A 21632-nucleotide genomic window follows, 5' to 3' on the forward strand; every position below is an offset into this window, starting at 1 on the left:
CAAACATCTAGTTGTTTGAGGGCTTATTGATTATTTATCAATTGCTAACAATTGTACTGCAGGTTTTGCTAACTTTTTCTGTTCTAATTTTAAGTAATGTTCCGTCAACAAATGTCAAATCGTTCTTCTTCGACTGGTACCCTGTGATTGTAAGCTGCTTTTTAGCCGATTCAGAGCTAGCTATTATTGAACTATTAGAAATAAACTATAGGTATGAAAAAAAAAGAAGAGGAAGAAGAAGAATATTCACATCACAAACTAACATAATCTCCATTTGTCATTTTCACGTTAATGCTGTCTCCCTGAAACATTGGCCTGAATAATTAAAATAATGAGATCATCCGATTTGGAATTCACATAACGTGCAACAGCCAAGATTAAGAGGGGGGGGAAGAAGAGAAGAGAAAAGAAAAGAAGAGCGAAAAGGACCGGAGCTGCTAACATGCTGCACATTTGGACCAGGCTTCTGCAGAACGGAGGAGCGTGAGATGATTCAAGCAGAGAATCATGACTCTGCACTCGATGCCACATCTTACATCACTCTTAGAAAAACTGTAGAAATGTATCGGTGCGTGCGTGCGTGTGTTCGTGTCAACAGATTATTTATGGTTTCAACTCACCTTCCAAAGCCTACCTTCCAGCAGGAGCTGGAGGAGGGCAACTACACACAAACACACTCACACACACACACATACATACATACACACTCACCCACTCACACATACACACTCACCCACACACACATTGCACGTGTTGCTGCATGCAAAACAAAATCCTGTTCTAACACCAGATTTAGCGAGAGGTTTGTTTTGACTGTTTATGAAAGTTGTTTGATTCAACAAGAGAGATCAGAAAACCAGAAGCTACGCCATCGGTTCCTACACTTATTCAGCGTGCCCTGGCCCTGGCCCTGTGAGGTGAACTCCCTACCAAGCCAACACATTCACAACTGTTACTTTAAAACTCCAACAAACTTATTTTAACCCTGTAATTTCTAGGAAAACAAAAACAGAAAAAAAGAATTTCCAAATTTCCACATTTGCAATTCCCGCTGTTGTACAAATAAAGAAAACATAACATTGGTTAGGGCTGGGCAATTGATCAAAATTCAAATTTGATTACCATTTTGGCTTCCAACAATTATGAAAACAAGATAATCGACATAAATTCGTGCTATTAGTAAAACTTTCGGCCGAAAATGGTTTTTGACTGAAAGACTTTTATCAACGAAACAACACGGCCAAAACAGGAAGTTATGATGACGCAAGCAAAAAAACTTTGATTGTGCCACGGATAACGATTTGCAAAACGTATAATGCTGACATTTCAAGACGGGGTGAAATGTTCACTCACAGAGTCTGTCAGCACACGATTCACTGAGATCTATTCGGATCCTCTGCACTTCGTCGCGACTCTACTTGATCCGCGTTATAAAGATCATTACTTGGATGCGGGATTAAAGCAACGCTCACGAGAAGAAATCCAGCAGTTGACTTAAAGGCACTTTGTGTTTTTTTCATGAGAGAACATATTTAACTTCACAATCTTTCAGCATGCCAGTAGGCCTGTACGTTACCATTTAATGTACACAGAAGCGGGGCCAAGTTTAACATTTTATTGTACACAGAAGCGGGGCCAAGTTTAACACTTTATTTTATATTTTTCATTGTTGGAATGTGCTAAAAAAAATATTTTCATAATTTTGTAATTGGTTTATTCTTTCAAACATTAATATTAATTGATGCAATAGCCTTAGTTTTATTGAGGTTTAGTTCACAGTCATGGCCATAAATGCAATGGTTCTAATAACCGGCATAATCATTTCTTTCGATGTTATGGTTTTTCGGCCTTGGTTTTCTCATTTCTATCTGTGTTTGTTTCCGATTGCGCTGCTCTTTGTTACGAGAACACTGCCACATAGTTTTGGTTATTTATGTAGTATTTCCATACATATTGCACCGGAGCAGTTAAATGACCCAAACGCAGCTGATGGTTTTTTATGAGAAAGCGCTTCATTCCAGTGGATTCAATACACCAAAACCTACCGACCGTCAGGAGCAGAACTCAACCGCACACTCTGGTGTTCTATATAAGATTTGTATGTGTATCCGACAGACATCCGACTCCTAACAGCATAACAGAACATAATGTGCATGCCCACAGCCCCGTCCAAACGCAGATCACGGCACCAGACTAAAAGGAGAGACAAATTTAGCAAAGGTCTAGATGTTGCCTAATGGGACACAGAAGTCGACCATTATGGGTCCCACACTGGCCTTTTTCCCCCAGTCTCCCCTCACCTTTGGATCCCTCTGTTTGCATATACATGTGTGTGAGTGTGTGTGGTTCTGCCCACCTCCAGCTCCTGCTCTCTCTGCAGGGCAAACTGTTTGAAGGATTTGACGATGATCCCGGCGTTGGAGCAGTCGTAGACAAAGATGGAGGGGCTCCCCATCCAGGTCTGCAGGTCGTAGATGGACAGAGGTATGTACTGAGTGTAGTTCTGGATCAAAGCAGAGGTATGTACTGAGTGTAGTTCTGGAACAAAGCAGAAGAAGAAAAAAAAAACAGGGATAGAAACTCGTCAATAAGAACAAAAAAGAGCAGCAATGTCTCTTCTCATTGGTTAATGTTTATATATTTGTGTTTATCTTCTGTCTATAGTCAGACATCTAATGGTTGGACAGTCTGTGCTGTGGAAACTAAGGCATTGTACAATGTACAAATGATACCATAAAGGGATAAAAAGTGAGGGCTGTGATGAAAAGCCCGGTTCTGGTGCTTCCGGAGAAGTTTTAATACCAAATGGAAAATTGAAACCCAGAGCACAGCGTCCGCCCTGGACATCTACTGATGGTGTGGTTGGAACACCAGTGACACAGCAGCCTGGTTTTTACAGGAACAGTAACAAGTATGAGAGAGGCAAAAGACATAAAAGAAGGTGATGGGAAAAGGAGACGAGGACATTACACCCCAGGGTGTGCTGAAGGTAAAGGGCGGGGGCTAAGATCAGACCAGCAGAGCTGGTGGGTGCTTTGTTTATTAGTCCAAACAACTTCAGATACTACGTCTGATTCCCAAACGAACAGAGAGGAAAAAAAAAACAAAAAAACTCTACGATCGCTGCCAGATCATTTTCGTCTGAAATTACTTGCACTTTTTAAAACCACAAGACTTTTGTTTTCTAGAAACCTTCCGACAAACTCATTTATTTTACATTTATTTGGACACAAGAAACAGAGGCTGCTGCTGTGACCAAACCTAATATCTGATCTGATTTTTTTTATTTTTTTTTTTAAATCATTTTTGATGCTGCACAGACACAGACGCCGAATACCACATGTACATTTTATTGTTTGTAGCCAGGAAGGAATTAAATTTGGGCTTCTAAAAGAAAATATTCAACATTACTTCATAAAATTAAACGATGTTTTCTTCTGTCATCCTCTTGAATATTGGGTTTATGAACAGTTTTTCATATTTAACATCAGCTTCCTATTTTAAACAACATTATGTTGCATTTGTATAAGTAGGTTCTTCCAGGTCATCTCACCCAAAAATAATTACATCGAAGGTTTCTTGAAGACGTTTCACCTCTCATCCAAGAGGCTTCTTCAGTTCAGAACTCACGATCTTCGGGTTGCATTTGTAATGAGTGAATAAATGTCATCGTAAAATAACTGAAGCGGTAACTTCATCTCTTGTTTTGTTTAATTATTTAACATGGAATAAGGCAAAAAATATTTCCCAGTTTCAAATTTACTGTCGAAATGGTAACGCTGATGCACAAACTTCAGCACAGCAGAGGGTGCTAAAGGACCTCACTGAGTGATACCATGGGAAATTTGGTGATAGTAGTAATAATAGTGATAGTAGACGAGACCATATCATTCTACTGGTTTCACCAACTTGATTTGTCTAAGTGAATACTACAAATCACGTCCTGTACCTTGTTGAAGACCCAGATTTCTCCATTGACTGTCGGCCGTGGTACTCCGTGACCATTGTAATGGAAGAGAACTCGTTCCTCCTTGGCGTTCCTCCGCAGCGACGTGCACAGTTTTTTCACCTCGTCCACTGTAGGATCCAGGCTCTGTTTGTAACGCGCCTGAAATGCAAGGAAGACATAAATGTCACTTTCGTTGGTCAGGGTAAAAAAATAAATAAAAAATACAAAACTTATATTTTGTGTTAATCTTCCATCTGATAATAACTTTTTAGTTTTTGGGTTATGTCTTTAAAAAATGAATGTCAAACCATTTGTGTTTTCAAAGTACTTGGGTACTTTTATACCTCAGTAGCTTGTTGAATCGCACAAAAGTTGGATCACACCATAAACTGTCAAAACGTTAATTTTGGTTCAGTAAATCACGGAAACTGAGTCACAATTATTTTGACCATCTTTCCTGTTGTGATGCCGTTAATTCTACCTGAATGTAGGCAGAATTACTCAATTTTTAATTACAAGAAACAGAAAGAAAAGTTTGGGATTAACATAATTAATAGAACTTTTTTAAAAATCTTTTTTGCAACTGATGAATTTGTATGGAACAGGGTTAAAAAAAAAACAGGGATTTACGTAAAGTATAGTGGTGTTTTTTCCCCGTTGATGAGGGATTTTTCTTTTTGTTTTCTGTACAAATCTCAAGCCACATACTTCATAAAAAAAGCTATTGAACCGTTTCTTTTGAAACAGCCTGAAATATCAGGCTGACCGCCACCAAGACGAGCAGACAGAATAACTCCCCTCGATGTAAAAGCTAACCTCTCCAAATCACAAGCGAGAGAGACTACACATATAAATAGAAGCACATCATGACTGGGTTGATACAAAACCTCATTGACATTTCCCCTGCAATTTAAGATAAACATCTTCTTTATAAAGCAATACTATTTCTGTGCTCTGATATCGGTAGAAAGCGACTGAAGAGTGGACAAACGTGATACGACCATTCTGTTTGCACTCATCCGCTGCTGTTCTGACGCAACGGCGTCATGCTCCTCAAGATGTCAGACCATTCATTGACATTTCATGTTCGTGTGGAAAAAGGAAAAAAAATAGCAAACCCAAAATGTCAAATCACATGGAGGAAAAATGATCCTGCAGGGCAGGAAAAAACGAATGCCTTCGAAAGCTAATCAGAGTTTATGCATGAAAAAGTCATGTTTTCCAAAGTTTCAAGAAGCCAATGGAGATAAACTGAATATGTTAATAAAGGGAAGGCAATAAAACACAATAAAAATAAAGTCACACTTCTGTAGGAAACCTTGTTTATTGCTTTGATGCCAGCTTTATTGTGGCGCTCTTTGTTTTCGTTGATATTCTCCACAAAAAGCCAATTTTATTTATGGGCCACATTAAAGGCAGCGGGAGTTCAGCCAAGGTGCTTTACAAACGCGCGGGGATTAGCCGAGGCGTAAAAAGAAACAGATAGATAACACATTTTAAAGCTGCCTCGTACGATCAAAAACAAAAACCTGCTATTTAAAATGTAAGACTGGGTAAAATACCAAAGCTTGAAAGAGAAGGATTGTGGGACAGGAAATGATTTCACAGCGTAGACACGGTGAAAGGAGAAGTGAAATGTAAAGAACAGCTGATGAGATCATTGGCAGACACACATTTAAAAATATGTGTGTTTTTTTGGGGGGGGCTACCATTACTACCCTTCATTCACTCCGAGATATCAGGTTGTAACAGCAGGTACTTGGAAGTGAAGACGCTTTGTGGATAAAAGGGAACACATCTTCAAGAACCACAAGGCTGCCCAGATGTCTACTACAGAACGACACGGGATTTCTTTGACTGCATTACTGTAAGTAAATGACGTAGACTTCCTGAAAAAGAGGAAGATGAACAGAAGGAAGTCAAAGCTCTGTCAACGTCTGGCTGAGAAGTTGATGCAGACAAGAACTGAGCAAACGGAGCTGCAAAGGCTTAAACAAACAAAAACAACAACAGCGTCATAACAACTAGATTGGGTTTTGCTCCTTTTTTTTTTTTTTTTTTTTCAAAATGCATGAGAACTCATTTGCATAATCTCAATCAAACTCTCATCAAGGTGCAATTACAAGCAGCTTGGTTGCGTGAAAACAGTTCCCGGCTCTTTTTATGAATAGAACAGTGGAATAGCTTTTATTGCCACTGTTGCAGGAACAATTAAAACCGTTTTAGTAGTTCTTCAACTCTAACAACAACAACTCTATGTAGGCACTATATAAACAGCATGTTTTTGGTATGAACATAAAAGGGGTTATTAGGTATGAAGGCAACCTTAAGGTTTTTACTTCAAATTAAATGATGATTTTTGTCTACAGTACAGTAGATTATAGTATGTCAAACAAACATAAAGCCCTCAGGCCAAATGTGGCCCACCTCATCATTTTTTTGTGGCCCACCAGGGCTTTATTATGCGTATAGTCTTAAAATCTTTATCTAAAAAGTCCACCTAAATTTGTTTACACATAGTGAACACGTGAAATTTCCACAGGTGACTATCTCCTACAGTCAAATCCACGTCAATCTTTAGGGTGTCTTCAGGTCTACTTTCATCAACACCTTTAGAATCCACCCAGACCACCCCACATTTACATACTCCTATTCATCCACATACAGACATTCAACACCTTCAGTGCCTTCAAAGACATTCCACCCCGCCTCAGTCCCCCTTTACACAAAAGCCCCCTGGCAACAGGAAGTCTGGCCTCCACCTGGAATACCTTTTCCAGGATTCCAAACACACACTTCCTGACTGCTCTCTACTGGTCAGTTACTGTTACACTAAGGCACGTAAAGCTGATAACCTTATTGTCTTATTCCAGCGCTGGACAGATATTGTCCCAAGCATCTACACCTTGACTCGAAGTGTTGTTGAAGCTAACTCTTCGGATTCATATTTGTTTCTAAGACCTACGGACCATGTCGTGTAAGTAAATTAAATTCCAATATATAGATCTTTTCGTCAATCAGCGTTTTGGACAAGACGTCTACAACTAAAAAAAATTTGCAAATGTAAAAACACGTGAACCAAAAGAGAAACTCTGAGTAATTTTAAATTCAAAACTCAACCTCAACAAAAGTCCAACATGTTTCCTCTGCCACCTGTCGCCCGTTAACACGGAGCGTCGGCAGTTGCCGTGATTCTGCTCCGTTCCCCAACTGTGTTCGACGGGAGATAAACACGAGTGTCAGCGAGTTATGCAACAGAAAAGCAGCCGTTTTGACCAGTGTGAATCACAGTCACACACTCACCAAGGCCCTTCTGTTACACAACCTGATGCCTTTCCACCAAACAGCCCGCCTCCTGTCATGTAGCCCTGTAACTTAGGAGGAGCCATATTTTTCTGCACAACTTTTTCTAGTTGTAGTTCGAACCACTGGGACCGACACGAGCCATCATTATAATAGGCAACTGGGGTTTTTCAGAGTGCGCAAAGGCCCAGCTTTATGCGCATACAAAGGTGCAATTAAAAACGCACCCTTGAAGGATTAAGTTGTTTTCAATAAACTGATGCTGATAACCAAACCTATATTTTCACAATTTATATTTGAGAATTGTGTAGCTTTTAATTATATATTTATTTATAAATAAACTATAACTAACTAAATTATATATACCATTTATATATAATACATGGTTAGATAAAATGTTTATTTATTGAATATTATATATGATATATATGATGTGTATATATACACATATATGACATATATATGTATATTTTTTTCAAAAATGCATCTACCATATTATCACAGCGAAATTGTCATTTTAACACTTCAAATATGAAACATCAAATTAAACATTAAGCAATAACAATATAAACAACATCACTCCCTCAGGGGGTTGATAAATCTTTCACCGCAAATGATTTATTACGACGTAATTTCCTGAAAGAATTTAATAGTTGACCCGTTGACATCGGTGTTGTTTGCGGTGATTTGTTTACAGCGTTGCCTCGTGCATGCATAAAAGGCGGTACTGCAAATCGGGCAGGTACTTTAGATCAGGCAGCAACAACGACAACAACACTGGCCACTTGACGTTTTCACTTCCGTTGAGGAAGGACAAGGATTTGTTCGAGTGTTGCACAATTTGTAAAAGTTTTGTGGGACTTGCACAAACATTGGGAACATTGGTTTGCGCCGCAGAGCCACCATAAACATCACCTGTTTCATCACTACATAGTCATATCGGACATCACACCCTGTTGCGGCTGCGATGAGTCTCTCGTCACTATCAACAACACTGTTTGTAAGCCAATAAATATTTCCTCTGGATTCCAGACGACCGTGTTTCTTTCCACCACTAGTCATTTACCATCTGTGATATGATAAACATTTCCTGCACTGATGTGCAGCAGCCATCCAGCAAATCCCTCTCGCTGTCAAACTGACTCTGCTTTTACTCATTTGTTTGTCTGGATCCTAGCAAAACACCAATTCAAAAATGATACATCTCCTAGACACAAAAAAAAAAAGGGAACATTGTTGGATGCGTGTGTCATTGGTCAGCGAAAGCAGAGCAGAAATGGAAAAGTTTTGTTTCTCTAAGCTTTTATTATGATCATAAAATGTGGCTTTAAAAAAAATAAAAAATAACACTATCTTTGTTTTTCAGCCACACCGGCTGGCGGTTACGACATCCTAATGAGGATGTTGGAAGAGGCAAGATGACTTGGCCAAAAACAGGCTTTTTGGGCAGGTGCAAATATTTTTTTCATTCAATACACCAACTTTTGTTACCTCAACTTTGAAGCAGCAACAGCTAGAGATATCTCTGAAGTTCCTGTAGAAACATTTGTTGGCAAACTTCAGAAAGTCAGATTGAAGAGCTATTAATTACAGCTTTCATCAATGTTTGTTATTTAATCAGTTTAAAAGAGAATAGTGTCATTAACCCAGAGGTCCACGATCCTGCTTTCACTCTTTTGGGCATGTTTTTTTTTTTTTGCAGTAATGTCGATTTATTTCATTGTCGACGCTTTTTTTTTTCTTATTGCCGCTTCAAGTAATGCTGTTCATGGTCATTGCTGTCATGCATCAATGCGTGTCGTTTCATATTTATCATCTGAGAGCTTTTGCCATTTTATACGTTCATTGTGAAAATGTCAGTTTATTGCTGAAGGGTAACCGCTTCTTGTCTCTCCTTTATTTTATGTAAAGTGGTGTTGATGACTTTACCCTGAAGCAAGTGATATATCATAATAAGCAGCCCTACAAAGAAGTAATACTGTGTTACTTGCACGTTGCAGCTCCACTTACCTTGGTAAAACTACGAGGTAAAAGAGAGCAAAAATAATTACTATTTATACTAGGGCTGCACGATTATGGCCGAAATGATAATCAAGATTATTATTTATCAATATTGAAATGGCCAATACTTATCAAGATTTTTCATTTTGTAAGTTCACAGTATGTGAACAAAGATTCCAGTTCAAAATGATATTTCAAATAAAAATATATAAGATAAATAATAAAAAGATTTTTACCCAGGTCTAGGACTGGGCAATTTGGGTTTCAAATCACGTCTTGATTTTTTTTTAAGCTGAATGGCAATGCTCAATTTCTATCAGTATTTTTTACTGTTAGGCAATTGGGTTTTTATGCATTGTCCAAGATTAATTCAGGGGAATAACCCTTTAAAAAACAAACAATGGTGAATGTGATTAAAATTCCATTTAATTGTGCAGCAATTTATACCAAAACAAAGAAAGTGACAGTAGACCTGGTAAAAATTTGACAAGACTATAATATGTATGACCTCTAATTTATGGCCCTTTTTGCTTTTTCGGTCTAAAATGTGTGATGACTATTTAAATAGGGCTTAATGGTTTAAACAACTAAAACGCTGATAACGTTTAATCGTGATCACAGTCTTCGCATTCCGTATGTTGAGTTGTGGACGACCAAGCGGACGAGGGCAAGATCTTAGCCCCGCATTTTCAGAGCGAGTTTGAACTGCAGTTTGATAGCACGGCTCGCAGGCTGATTCAATTTGAACATAATCGGATAAACGGAATGCCGAGAAACCCGGCACTCATCCCGATGATGGCAAGTGGTATCAGAATGGGAGGACGGTGTTAGTGAGAGACCTGCAGTGATGGAGGTATAGGACTTAAAATCAGATTTGGTCTGAGAGTGAGGGGTATTAAAGATATATATATATAAAACTTTCAAGCAAAGTGCTGAATCAAATAAACAGGGTGAAGATAGACAGAGGAGGAAAAGCATGGTGGAAGGTGACAAGTGCTTTATTTAAACCTGTTGTTGTTAAACGTATTTAGATCTCTGCTGATGACACCACTGTTAGTTTCCTATCCAATGTACTGAGCATATTCTGAAGGCAGAAAAAAAACCCAAAATAATATGATGTAAGTGTGGATTAACTGAATGTCTGATTACAGAAACACTTTAAGGATTACATACTCTTGAATTAAAGTTGAATTGAATCTTAATCCACTTAAATCTAGACTTTTACTTTTAAAATTACACTGAATGATTTGCCAAATTGTACAACATCGGAAAAACAAAGCATTCACCTAAGAGATAGTATCCTGCATTTCTTCTTCTAAATAAAGCGAATATTGATTTTAAGATGGACAGATGGGTTGGGACAACATCTGCTGATCATCAGATGCTCTACTGGGAGGTTGGGAGTGAAATGAAGTCTATCGGGGTTCCAACCATTACCTATGATCACGAGTTGGACTAAATAGGAGAATAAGATTGTGAATCATCTACAGTACATTTTGTAGTGACGCACGCTTGATAGCAACCCTTCAGATGTGTCGATGTAGTGGCTAAGCGTATGCAAAATTGTATCAAGCGATTAATCGTCAGAAAGGGTCCCCGGAGAGTATTTGCCACTTTGTGTTTATTACAATTAGTGCTGCATTGTCAGGGTTGCCTACTGTCCCTCGAAAAACTGAATCGCCCAAAACATAAAAGACAAAAACCGGCGTCCTGTCGAGCTGAAAAGGGACACACTTCGTCCTGTATTAGCGTGAGAAAATAGCCTGTAAATTGTCAATGGAATAAATGAATAACATAATAATTTTAACCTATTAGAACAAAGAAGTCAGTTTGATGTCTGATTTGTATCATTTTAGAACACAGGATAACTGATTGAGTGAAAAACATGCTATTGCAATTGTGATCTATTAAACATCTTATGAATCGTTATCGCAAAATAACTCCTATCCAATGTACTGAGCATATTCTGGAGGCAGAAGAAAAACCAAAATAATGTCTGATAATTGAAACACTTTAAGGATTACACACTCTTGAATTAAAGTTGAATTGAATCTTAATCCACTTAAATCTAGACTTTTACTTTTAAAATTACACTGAATGATTTGCCAAATTGTACAACATCGGAAAAACAAAGCATTCACCTAAGAGATAGTATCCTGCATTTCTTCTTCTAAATAAAGCGAATATTGATTTTAAGATGGACAGATGGGTTGGGACAACATCTGCTGATCATCAGATGCTCTACTGGGAGGTTGGGAGTGAAAAGAAGTCTATCGGGGTTCCAACCATTACCTATGATCACGAGTTGGACTAAAAAGGAGAATTAGTTGTAGCATATTGCATTGCTGAAGATATGCTGGCTTTCCAACAACTAATGAAAACATTTGACCTAAGATATAGTTAACCGTCTAAAAAACATTTCGAACAGATAGTCATACCCGCAGCGTATGAGGAAACAAGGGGATGAGGTAAAACAAACCTGTCCTGTCTGTAATATTGCAGTGTATTTCTGCTTCTGTTCTGCCGTATTGGTTAAAATGTGCGCTAATGTGTGACAGTCCAGCCACAACTTAATTTGCACAGAAACACCTTTATTTAAACTTGAAATAATCACTGTTGTGACTTTGTCCTGTTTAATTTCAATGTCCCAAGAGTTATCAATACACTTTTATGTTTACACATTCAAACATGGCTGACTGGTCACCAATCACAACACAGGATTTTAACCTATTAGAACAAAGAAGTCAGTTTGATGTCTGATTTGTATCATTTTAGAACACAGGATAACTGATTGAGTGAAAAACATGCTATTGCAATTGTGATCTATTAAACATCTTATTAATCGTTATCGCAAAATAACGATTAATACGATTAATAACGATAAATAATTTTGATACATTTTATTGCCAATATCGCCCAACCCTAGAGTGAAGGGTGCTGGCTTTCCGGCTGGGACTACTGACCACGTGAGCTGGACTCGATAAATGGAAAAAGACCAAGGTGATAACTTTACTCTCTGTAGTCAAGAAATGATTGTATGACGATTTAATGACCTTTGAAGTCGCAAGACATGCATGTGTGTGTGTGCCAGCTTTGACTTCTCTACCAATATTAATCACCTCAGCTTGCAGGGGACGTTCCAGCCTCCCGTGGAGACCAAATGTCTACTCATCAGCAGCTGTCTGTCACAACCTTACCTCACAGCACCTTCGTAAAACACCTCAATTATACCCACCAAAGCCATGAGGAACAGAGGAATCTCAAAGCCCCCCCCCCAATAGTGGTTCCATCCCCATTTATCATCATGTCACTACCTGGGATCAGGTGAACTTTTCAGAGTACAGTGGGGATTCAACGTGCAATTAAACTACACAGTGATAAAGTTAAGGTGCAGTGGTAAGTCTTTTTTTTATGTTGTAGAGCAAACAGGAAGATGCGAAAAAAAACAAAAAGTTATGTTTTAGTTTAGTAATGGTTCAAATTCTCGACCACTGTCAAAGAGGAAGCTCGTGAGAAAATGTGCAGTGTGCAGAGGTGAAGTCAGTGTAAATAAAAGAGCTGCATCTAAGTAAAGCACCTCCAATAAAAGGAGAAGAAAATTGTCAAAGCAGCACAAACGTGTTGTCAAAGAAAGGAAATAAGGTTGTTGCCTGCCAACAATAAACAAGTGAGAGGCAATTGTACTGAAGTGGAAAGAAATCCAAGGAAATACAAAGATAAAGAAAAAAGATTTTCGAGGCCTTGGTCCTCAACCAAGAGTTTCTGGTCCTAATCTAAGGATATCAATCAAACTCCTGCAGAATTTTGGAGATGCTCTAAATCATGTGGTATAGTTGATAACTAAAAGGTACCTGGGAAATGTCATCAAATAATTGTATAACTTGTGACAGTTTTAATGACTTTCTGTCTAAAATAGTATTTAAATACTGTCAATCCCTGACCTCAACTACATAGTTATGAGATTTAAAAATTGAAAGAAATCCATATTGATTAAAATGACAAAGGTTAAAATCCTCTACATACCTGACATTTGTACACATTTCAATCAGAGAATCCCTTTTCGCAGACTCTTTTGAACCAGGTCACAACCTGCATCTTTGCCTCATCCACAGACTCAAATCCAGTTCATTTCAAATGTCACTTCAGTTAAATCCTGTTACCATAATTTAATTTGATTTTTAATTTTTTGTTTTCTGACGGGATAAAACCCCGACTGAATGAAACACAGCACAGCTGAACAACTGAAAAAGGATAAAATGCTGTAACTTGTCAAAGCTGTTGGACACACCCGCAGGGCCAGTCTTTGTACGTGTTTTAGTTATTTAAAGGACACACCCGCAGGGCCAGTCTTTGTATGTTGTTTTAGTTAGAATAAAATCACACACATTTTAATATTATTACATCTGCCGTAACGAAAATCACACACATTTTAATATTATTACTGCGTATCTGCCGTAACACTTTTTGACTAACGACACTAATTATGAATGAAAATCTGTACAATTGACCACAATCAAACTGAGGTGGAGGTTTAAATTAAGCTAAAAAATATATATCGTTCCAATAGTACAGCGTAGTGGGCCATACCAGAATTTTTGATTTGATACGATACTGATTACTTTTTTGGCAAATTTACGATACCAATACTGATATCGATACTAAATAAAACGCATGCCAAACATTGGCCGTTGAACAACTTAATATGTATTTCTCATGATATATTAGTCATACAAATATCTGCATTACTTTATTTTTACACAATGTAACCCAAATAGATTCATTGCTACCATTAAGAGACAAAGATTTTAAGCGATCTTATAGCCAGAAAAGGCTGAGACAAGGTAGAGTTTAACAACATTGCCAAGAAAGTTTAAGAAACTAGCGGCTATCTCCACACAGCGCCCATGCCCGTGTGGCGGTTGTGACAGCAGTCATGCTGAGGCCAGGCTGAGTCAGTTCTCAGCAGGTTCTGATGAGGCAGAGGGAGAGATGACACGTCACCTTTACATGCTGCCAGCAAACAGCCTCCTGTCAAGGCTGTGTTACCCATGTAAGCAACCCAGCCTGCCTCCATAAAAAAAAGCTACAGCTTTAGAAGTGAGGAGGATTGTTCATTTTAGGAGTTGTGGCCAAAATTGTAAACACTAAGATATAATAGTAATTGTTGGGTTGTTCAAGTTTTTAAAAAAAACTACTGTACTTGACCTTTGTCCTTGTCCCTGTTTGCAAAGTATGTATTAAGGCAAAGTGACCTTAATACATTATAATGTTCTACAAAAAGGCCATATGAGTCAGATTCTAGAAAGTTCCTCAACTTGCTAAAGAACTGGTGACAAGGTTTGGGTGTTAGGCTGGGTAACAAAAGGAGCATCAACGAAACCCACTGTTTATGACAGGGGACAGAAGGTAGAATTCTGACAGAACTGGTCACGGTGCAAAACCGATCCTGTCATACCGCCTGTTCTGCTGTTCAGCATGAATCTTGAAACTGAAAACAGGCAGCAGGAGTCAGATCACTGCTGCTGCGGCTGACTAAGTGACATGAGTTACAGTATGTAACTGGCAGGAGGTCCGAACGCACTTAGTGCCGCTGTAGGGTTTGCGAAACACTGCTCTACAATACGAACTAGTTCTGTTTTTCAGACTTCCCCTAACTCGACTGAACAATCTGTTTAATGTGACCCTTCAAGAACTATTACTGAGCCACATCAATCCTTAGTCAACCATCATCTTTAATGTCCAGGCCTGTAGGTCTTAGTAGGATGTGAGCTGGAGTATTAACAGGACCTCCCTGCCTTTGACTCGGTCAAACACGGTGGTGCAGATTAAAAAAAAAAAAAAGATTGATTTCCATTCAAAAGTGAAGGGATACTACAACATAAGGAAAAAACAGCAGGGCCGCTTCAGTGTGACAACTGTTCGGACTTTGTCATTCGTCCTTTAATTGGTTCAGGAATGTGTTTTCAGAACCAATTTATATATATATATATATCCAACGTTTTTAACGTACATGATACTAGGGATAAAAGTAGAAATTTAGGGGTTAACAAGTCTTGAAGTGTCTACGGTACTGGAATATGCTCCAACAGAGGGCGCCAACTACACCTTATATCCTCTTTTTGATTCAGCAAAAAATGCCAGTCACTTCTTGGTTTTGTTGCTGAACTCGACCAGACTCCCCGGGGAGGACGAAGTGTCAAAAACTGCGGACATTTGAGATTCTATTACAGAGTCTGTAGCGATGTGTGACCAGAAGATCTACAGGAGCTGCAATATGGTTTGCCACTTTTTTCCATGGCAGTGTTGCCTCTCCAATTCCCACTAAAACTCTCTCCGCACAGACTGCTCATGTTTTTTCAGTTGTTATGGTGTTGGCAGGCACATTACAAGTCCTTCCAGGTGGTTCGAAGGGGATCTGTGTCTGCATACTTTGCATAATGCATACCAGAAACCTGAGCAGATGTACAGCAAAACGAGTTTGTCAACAAAATAATGAAATTTAACTACCATGTTGACTTTGTGTTTCTGGCAGGACACCTGACATTACTGGGATTCCGAGTACAAGGGAAGGGATTCATGTTTCACATGAAATCCATTCAAACTTTGTCCCAATAAAAAAAACCAACACCGCCACTTAAAAAAGGAAAATATTTGTTAAATCTCTTCATTTTGTGCTATTTACAAAGGTTTGTTGGGATTCTAATAACGTATTTTTTTTATTATTATTATTATTATTTCTCAAGTAACATTTAAATGTGTCAAAACTATCATATCGGATTTAATTTCTCCTAAACGCGTCGTTAAGATGAAATATGTCAGTGATATTTGTCTGTGCAGATGAAGTGTAATATCTGTCTGGGCAGAGAAGGGGCAAAGAGACCTCTGAAGCACCCATCCAATTAAAACACTTCCGAGAAGCTCTCAGACGGGTGTGTGCGTGAGTGTGTTATACTTAGTGTGAGGACAGAAGGCGATGAAACCAGAAACTACTAGGTAGAACAATTCAACGTGATGCTGCCTAGTACTGTATTTAAGTACAGTCGGTGTATACGTAATGTTACAGTAGCTTAGTTACAGAACTTGAATAAAGCATTGCTCTTGGCCTTGTACTGTTTTTTTTTCTTTAGTTTCCCCTTGATATTTGTCCTTGTATTTTCAGTTCATCTGGCACCTTTTTGCCCAAAAGGCCTTAAAGATTTTGTTGAGTTGAAGTAAAACGTAAATGAAATAAAACCTGGCAACTTCTGCCAACCAGCCAGGTAAGTGTGCACTGCAGGTTTCTGATGATATTTTTTACAGATTTATTCATCTTTATCACGCTTCATTTTCAGAGTCGCAAGGGGAGCTGGTGTCAAGCCTTGAAATCATCGGATGAGGGAGGGATCAATCTAGACGAGTCACCGTTCGATTAAAACCGAACTTTTGATCTTTACAAACCCCTCTTTCACCTTGAGACCTATATGGTAATTCTTCGAATTTCCAAGGACTATTTCCTAGTTCCCGTAATTCCATTCAGTTGCAGGTGGCTGTGATAATACGGGCGTGGACGTCACAGTACTGGTACGAGGGTGTGTGTGGTGGCTATATAAACAAAGCTGAGCATTAAATGTTTTAACATGACCCGAAGTGCACTGTGGACCAACTGAAAGCGACGTTAAATCAGAGTGACCTGTGGTCTGTCAAATGCCTCCCAGCAGCTATTCTTATCCGGAGCAGCCGGCTGCCTATTACAGCACTCACCGCTGCTCTAATCAACTACCGGCCTCATTTCCAGCCACCTGCAGGGAGACGTACACCAGTGGGTGATTGAGAACAGATCCGGGTGGCGGGACTGCCACAAGCCATTAGCCTGTAGAGGGTGTTTGGAGAGTCCCGCTGTCTCTGACTGTGCGTGAGGACGTTATCGTGCGTTCGTGTGAACTCAAAGTCAATCTTCATTTTATGAACGCAGTTTCATCACCACGCGGAGGGCTGATTAGAAAAGGAATCCGTTTCTGATGTACTTAAGTAAGTCACGTCCGCTACACAAATGAATAGGTTTAGGACTAAAGAGAATGGTGAGTTATTAAAAGGTCTAGCGCTACTGCTAATCAGTCACACTGCTGCTGTAGCGGGGCCTTCGTCATAATTGGTTGACACCGTGCTTCATTACTGGGACTCTCGACAGACAGAAGGAATTCGATGAGAGAATCATCTATTGAGTTTTAGACACCGCAGTAAAGTCTGAAAACCCACAATCTTAGTGTGAAACTACAGTACTCTACAAAGCAAAGATACAGCAATGACGTTTTCATCTGAGTAGAATCTACTTCAAACAGGAAATAATAATCACAATAAAAGAGATTTTTTTCTGGAAAAAAGTCGGCGCCCGAGAGATATCTAGAGATATCTCAACCTCAAACGATGGACAAATCAACGATGCCAACTGGTGAGGAAGGCATCCACCCGTAGATTTCAGCGATCAGCAGGGGCTAGAAAATAGAAGATACGTGACAACCTTGCTGCTAGATATCTCAGATGTGAAGCTGCCGTCGGAATTTTCCATCCCACAATAAGAGTTTGTAAACCCATCTATTCCCTTCAATAGAATTTGGTCTGCCAAAAAAAAAAAAAAAACGTAGAAAAGACGTGACAAGTAAGTGACGCAGTGACAGATGTAGACCAAAGGAGGTGATATAGAGCGCAGCGCTTTTTAAGTTTAAAAAAATATATATAAAGAAATAAAGAAAAGACGTGATAAAGTGAGGAAGAGGAAGACTTTATTTAACAATTGCATGTGGTTGTGATTGGAGATGGATTTCTATTTTTTAGGTTGATATGTCAGATTCTAGTTAATCCTGGTTTTAGACAATACTGCTCCAATTGGACAGTTGTTGTAACTGCATGATGGTTTGGCCTGAATGTAATGGGGAAAATTATTCAGCATTTCCCCCTTAAAGACCCCTGGACTATCCTGGTGTTAAAGCACTCCGACCATTTAAATATTCATGACCCAATCTAAACAACTGAATTTGCACTGCTCTAACACAAACAAACTGTTTCATTACTACAGTACAAGCAGGCTGTTGTAATTTGTTTTGCTCAAAAAAACGTACATAAATCTGAACATTTGCAAACAAACACGTCATAACACTGATGGTAACAACGCTGGACCAATAACTCCTGTGTGCCACGGTCTGCCATTTGGCGAAAAGATTGAACAGTTTACCGAGCAACAACAACAACTTTATTTTCTTTTGGGATAAGGAGGAAAACAATGACGCTATGAACATTTGGATAAAGAGCATCTTTGGGAATTTTTTATTCTAAAATGGACTTTAAAGACTTGTTTTCCAGTGTGCCTTCTGCTACTGTTTAATTGAAATTTCCTCACTGAACAGAAGAAAGGCTCATTTTCTGTTTCCGCAAGACCAAAATAAATACGAGCGAGTTGGCAGATAACTTTGTTTTATTATTAGATTGTTTATTATATTAAAGTTAAAATGTTTCATATTCAGTAACAGCAACAACGATAATTCTGGTTTTATTTATTTAGTGGTTTTGGCTTTCATCAATGCACTACAATATTTGCTTGAAAAGGGAGATGAACAGTCCAAATAAAGGAGTTACTCTGGTCTTTAGTTTGTGATAGAATTTAGAATGAGAATCATCGTGATGTGCTTTACACCAGATGCCTTTTTTTTTTTTCCTTTTTTTTTTCAAACCCTGTGATAAAAATAAGCAGCGGATAAAAGTAGGAAGTTAAATTTAGAATGTGGAGCAGTGGAGTAAAGTGTTGATGCTCGGAGGGGATGAGATCAATCACTGAGGTTCAAAAATAGCCGGAAAATCCAGTACGCTACACCGAGAGATGACCGCAAACATGTGCGTGTTACATGAGTATTGTACAGGATGCCGTTACTTGGTGTGTGCACCGTCTCAGAGAGCGTCTGTTAAACCCCACAGGGTTTCATTAATGACCCTCAACACACACACACACAGATATTTTTGTGTTTTAAGAGACTCCATTGAGACATTAGGGATTCACTAGACCACAGGTCTACAAACATAGACACTAAAACCTATTTTTATCTTTTAGACACCAAATAAAATTCACCAAGAGCAACAGAAACATTTTAACTATTCGAACGCTGGCAGTATGTCACAGTTTTTAACCTGTAACCAACACATATTTCTATCACCATTTAATAGTTAGAAAGTATGTTAAAAAAAAATTTTTTAAAAAAAAAAAAAAAAAAAAAAAAAAAAAAAAAAAAAAAAAAAGCACCATATTCTGATAAAACTGGTAGATTTGGTACATCAATCATTTAAATTTTGTTTTAAATCTATCCACCAGAGTCAGTTTAATAACGTCCTCTGACAAACACTACATACGACCTTGCAGAGAGGCAACTCAAAGAGCCCATAAATCTTTTTTCTACCTCAAACTGATACTCTAACCTAAAGTTACTCTCTCGGTCAGTTCCTACAAAGGCAAAGTGTCCCCTACGACGGTGGCATTTCTCCAATCAAACGCCCCCCAAAATAATAGCTATGACCTTACAGTCAAAAACATAAACACAAACACACAAATCGGATTTTGTTATCCCTATGATGACACTGCATCAACCTCACATTATTTATATTGGGGGTCACCAGTAAAGTGCCTGCGGGCATCTGGCGAGTGTCTGCCGCTGTAAGTTTGTAATAAAAACAAGTAGCTCTTTGTATTACTCAGTAGCTTCGAAGTAGCTCTTGGTTCAAAAAAGTTTATTTATACAGTCCAATATGTACAAAAATCAGGCTGAAACCCCCTTAATGCTCAAATGTGGCCTGGACTGAACCGGACTTGACTTTACCAATGAACACTAGTGAACTATATTTATAGATAGTATCAGAAATGAACCTAAATATTTATCACATCTCAGACAAATAGTCTCTCTCTCTCTGTCTCTCTCTTGCTCGCTCTCTCTCACAGTCTCATTTCCAAGTCCACATCGACCGCATCAGTTTCTTATAATAACTCAGCAGCAGAGCTTAGTGGTTTCACAAACATATTTATTACTGGATCAATGCTTCTGTATATACAGTACAGCAGACCTAAGCTGGATGTTCCATTTGTGCCTGTGCATATCTGAGCGTGTGTGTGTGTTTACGTGTTATGTTATGATGCCTTATTGTGCACGTCTTACTGATAGTGCCATGTCTTCTCATTAAAGCTCCCACACAGGGGGCAGAGCTCACCGACGCCGTGACCCGAGGAAGAGGAGCCGCTCCGCGAGTGAGGACAGAAACCCATGGCCTTGTTTTCTGTTGTGTTGTGTTGTGTTTCCCTTCATCACGTTTCAGGCGTAGATGTGAATTTTAATGCTGTAATAAATCAATGGTTCTGATATAACACAGAGGCTGAGATACTGCATGTGTGTTTGTATTGATTTGCGGTGAATACTGGGCAAACTATTTTATCCCTTTAGGGTGTGATTTAAATATTTACCTGCAACTATTCCAGACTGGTTGTTTTGATATAAAAGTGAACAAATTGTGTGGGCGACGTATGTTTAGCAGTTCATTTCAATGCTGTATGTTAATTGTGTTGTACTTTTTTTTTTTTAAATTGATTTTTTAAATTGCGAATAACATGACTTCTACGATTTAGACGCACAGACGGAGAAATATTAGAAATAACTTAAAATCAATTAAACAAAGTTTAGGTGATTACAATAAATTAAGTTCACCCTGCTCGGTTCTGACCCTCAGAACACCAAGTAAAATCTGCCACTGAAGCTAGCTGCTAGCTGCTAGCCTCAACTATGCGATCTGCAACCTCTATATTGCACCTGTCCGGGGACTTTTTAATCAACAAATGTGAGAGTACAAAGTCAAACTGAAGCCCTGGAGTTGCAACAGCTGTTATAGTTGGGCCGTGGCCAGAGAAAAACTGGATGAACAGGTACAGTGGACCCCGAGGAAAAAGATATCAACAAATGACACAACGGAACCTAGATGTTTAAAAAAAAAACAACTCAGCCTTCTAAAACTTGACCCTACACAATGCTCCTTAAATATATCTCACTGTAGCAAAGAAATGAAGCCATTGGCCAAATCCAACTTGATGTAAAGCAACGATTGACCTCAGGGTCAAACTTCAGAAACAACACACAGTCGTCTGCACCAGATCATTAAGTGTGATATTATGCATGTGTGGTGAAGAGCACAGCAAGGCCACGGCATCTGCTTATTCAGTAGCAGCGGGGTTACAATAACACCGTTAATTGTAGTGGCCTGGGGCAGTACGTGTGTAGGTGTGAAACAAACATGTGATTAAAGGGGAAAAAAAAACACTGTTTGTGGTAGAGATGTAAGTCGACCGGATCGATTTATTGGTGGATTTCGCTCTGGC

The 21632-nt window shown here is 38.8% G+C and overlaps 1 protein-coding gene across 1 annotated transcript in view; it reads right to left on the minus strand.

Moving 5' to 3' along the window:
- Positions 1-21632, minus strand: part of rptor (regulatory associated protein of MTOR, complex 1) — a 209177-nt gene that overhangs the window by 105474 nt on the left and 82071 nt on the right. Inside the window, exons 10-11 of the mRNA XM_025058498.1 lie at positions 3950-4108; positions 2357-2503 (exon numbers count right to left, since the gene is read on the minus strand). Of these exons, the coding sequence (XP_024914266.1) occupies positions 2357-2503; positions 3950-4108 (306 nt within the window). The remainder of the gene's footprint in view (positions 1-2356; positions 2504-3949; positions 4109-21632) is intronic.

The sequence above is a fragment of the Cynoglossus semilaevis genome, chromosome 9 (genome assembly GCF_000523025.1).
Source record: "Cynoglossus semilaevis isolate Cse_v1.0 chromosome 9, Cse_v1.0, whole genome shotgun sequence".
NCBI classification, from domain to species: domain Eukaryota; kingdom Metazoa; phylum Chordata; class Actinopteri; order Pleuronectiformes; family Cynoglossidae; genus Cynoglossus; species Cynoglossus semilaevis.